The sequence below is a fragment of the Montipora capricornis genome, chromosome 4, assembly GCF_036669925.1.
Source record: "Montipora capricornis isolate CH-2021 chromosome 4, ASM3666992v2, whole genome shotgun sequence".
Lineage (NCBI taxonomy): Eukaryota > Metazoa > Cnidaria > Anthozoa > Scleractinia > Acroporidae > Montipora > Montipora capricornis.
In genome coordinates this window covers 45,776,006-45,778,213 of record NC_090886.1, presented here as the reverse complement: position 1 = coordinate 45,778,213, position 2,208 = coordinate 45,776,006, and the positions used below count along the sequence as shown (strand labels likewise).

The window sequence follows — 2,208 nt, the reverse complement described above, 5'->3', positions numbered from 1 at the left end:
ACCTACAGTGCTATCAATTCAACTGGTAATGTGTAGGTTAAGCAGTCAAAACAACCCCTCTAAAGTGCGAAATTAAAGCGAAATTAACATTAGAGATCAGACATTTACGGGGTCTTAATTTTCGTAATCACGAAAACTAAGACCGGTCTTAGGTCTAAGGCCCGGGTTAAACGCCGTACTTCACATGAGCCGAACCTAATTACACTTTAGGTCGACCCAAACTAGTTAAGTTCGCCTGTTGAGTCAAACGTCGAACTTAATTCGGCCGAACTTTAACTGACCACGAAAATAAATAGCAACACCGAGATCGAGGCTGTCTCATACATTGACATGATTCTGATGGAAGACAAAGTTATGTGTTGGAATAATGAACTTACCCAGAATAAATCACTTTTAGTGAATTCATGTATTCTTCAACGATTGACCAAACCTCTTCCTCCTCCAATCGAAATTCAGCAAAGTGACGGGTTAAGCGCCAGTTTCGTACAACACCCTCGGCAATGGAAATTGGAAAGGTATATGTTTTCTGAACGTAACGTGATATCCCATCATACCGTCGAAAGCCTTTTAAATTTGCGAGATCTGGAACATAACTCGGTTGATATTTGCAGAAGGGGAGCGCTTTGCTCACAGCTGTGTGTTCTAAGAAAGATATAATTTCTTGATCTGCCGTCATATGTTTGTTTCCGTATCGATGACTCGCGGCGTTTTTGTTGCACGCCTTCGTATCTGGTAATTTATCGTCAAAAATCTCGTACGTTCCCATTTCACTACTTTCATTTTTGAAAAGGAGCAAATAATCGCCTTCGATGACTTTAAAATGGAGTTCTTGGGGTCGTTTCCAAGCAACTTGAACAAAATATTCGTCCATGTTACGAGTGCCTAAGGAATATAATATCTCAAAATAGTATCTGTTTCTGGCTTGTAAGTGAATTCCCGATGAGATCTGTGTCTCAGAAAGATTATAAACGACTTGGAGTCCAGTGGCTATGAAATTTCCATGGTACGATTTTATAAAAGCGATCCGTTCAGCTGATCTCCAGTTCTTACTCCTGCTCAGCCAAATTTCAGCATCACCGTTAGATGCCACGGCAAATTGATATTCTCCAGTTAGACTTGGAAGTATGAAGCCAAACAGGCGATGAGCATCAGTAGGGGTATCTTTCAGTTCTATTATTTCTGTTCGGTTGATTAGATTTCGTCGATCTGGCCCTTTTGGAAAAATTGGAAAACTACAGAGACTTTCAAGTGTCTTCAGACAGTGACTTTCCCAAACATGCTGGTTCAATCGCCCTTGTAAGTAATGAACGTTCTCCTTGTCGTCGAAGGTATTCGAGGAATCGGGGAATGAAAGTCGTTGTAGCATTGACACCATGTTTGACACTCCAAGACCTTCAAAACATTTTCCTCTGTTTAACAAGCAAATATCGGTCATGATGACGAGGGTCGAAAGCAAAATGCAGCTAAAAGCAAGCGTTCTCCAAAAGCCACGTAACCTACAGCCTCTCATAGCAGTTGTCATTTTACACAGCGATGTTACGATGTCGGTGGCAACCTGGCAGGACAACAAAAACAACCATATTTGGTTCAGCTCACTTACCTTTGCCATGGTAAGCGCCATTAACCATGACAGCCACAAACCCATGTTGAAAATTACTTGGGGAAAGTCATATTTTGACAACACGTGATAACTGAATTTGACGGGAATTGTAAAAAATTCAAAATTAAGTCATTTTTACATTTAAATCAAACTCTCAAAGTATTTTTTATTATTATTTAAACACCAATGAAATACCAGGTGAGCTTTCGCGCGAAAACATGATATTTTTACACGCGAAGATAAAAAGATCACTGTTGCTATGATTACATATGAAAATCGCCCCTTTCGATGCCTTTTGTGAAATGATTTGGTATTTCATTGGCGTTTATCATAAACCCATAAGGGTTGACATGTGTAACGCGCATTCACAGCTTCCGAATATTTAGTGCCAAGAGACTATGAGAGTAACAGAACACATCCCCCATACATGGGGCTCTTCCCATGATAATCTTTTTCAATCTAATTTTAGCTCGTAGTCAAGCTGCGAGGCTGTTTTAGGAAAGACACCTGATTGGTCAATTGTAATGACGTAATGACCGCTTTGCTGTTCTACTTTGAGTACATGGCGTCTTTAGTAGATATCAAGTTTGTCGATAAATCTGAAAACT

General features: G+C 39.9%; 1 protein-coding gene across 1 annotated transcript in view; it reads right to left on the bottom strand.

Moving 5' to 3' along the window:
• LOC138044796 (uncharacterized) overlaps positions 1–1,544 on the bottom strand; it is an 11,107-nt gene extending 9,563 nt beyond the window's left edge. The window contains exon 1 of the mRNA XM_068891217.1: positions 378–1,544. Within this exon, the coding sequence (XP_068747318.1) occupies positions 378–1,522 (1,145 nt within the window). The 5' untranslated portion in view covers positions 1,523–1,544. The remainder of the gene's footprint in view (positions 1–377) is intronic.
• Positions 1,545–2,208: the final 664 nt, after the last annotated feature.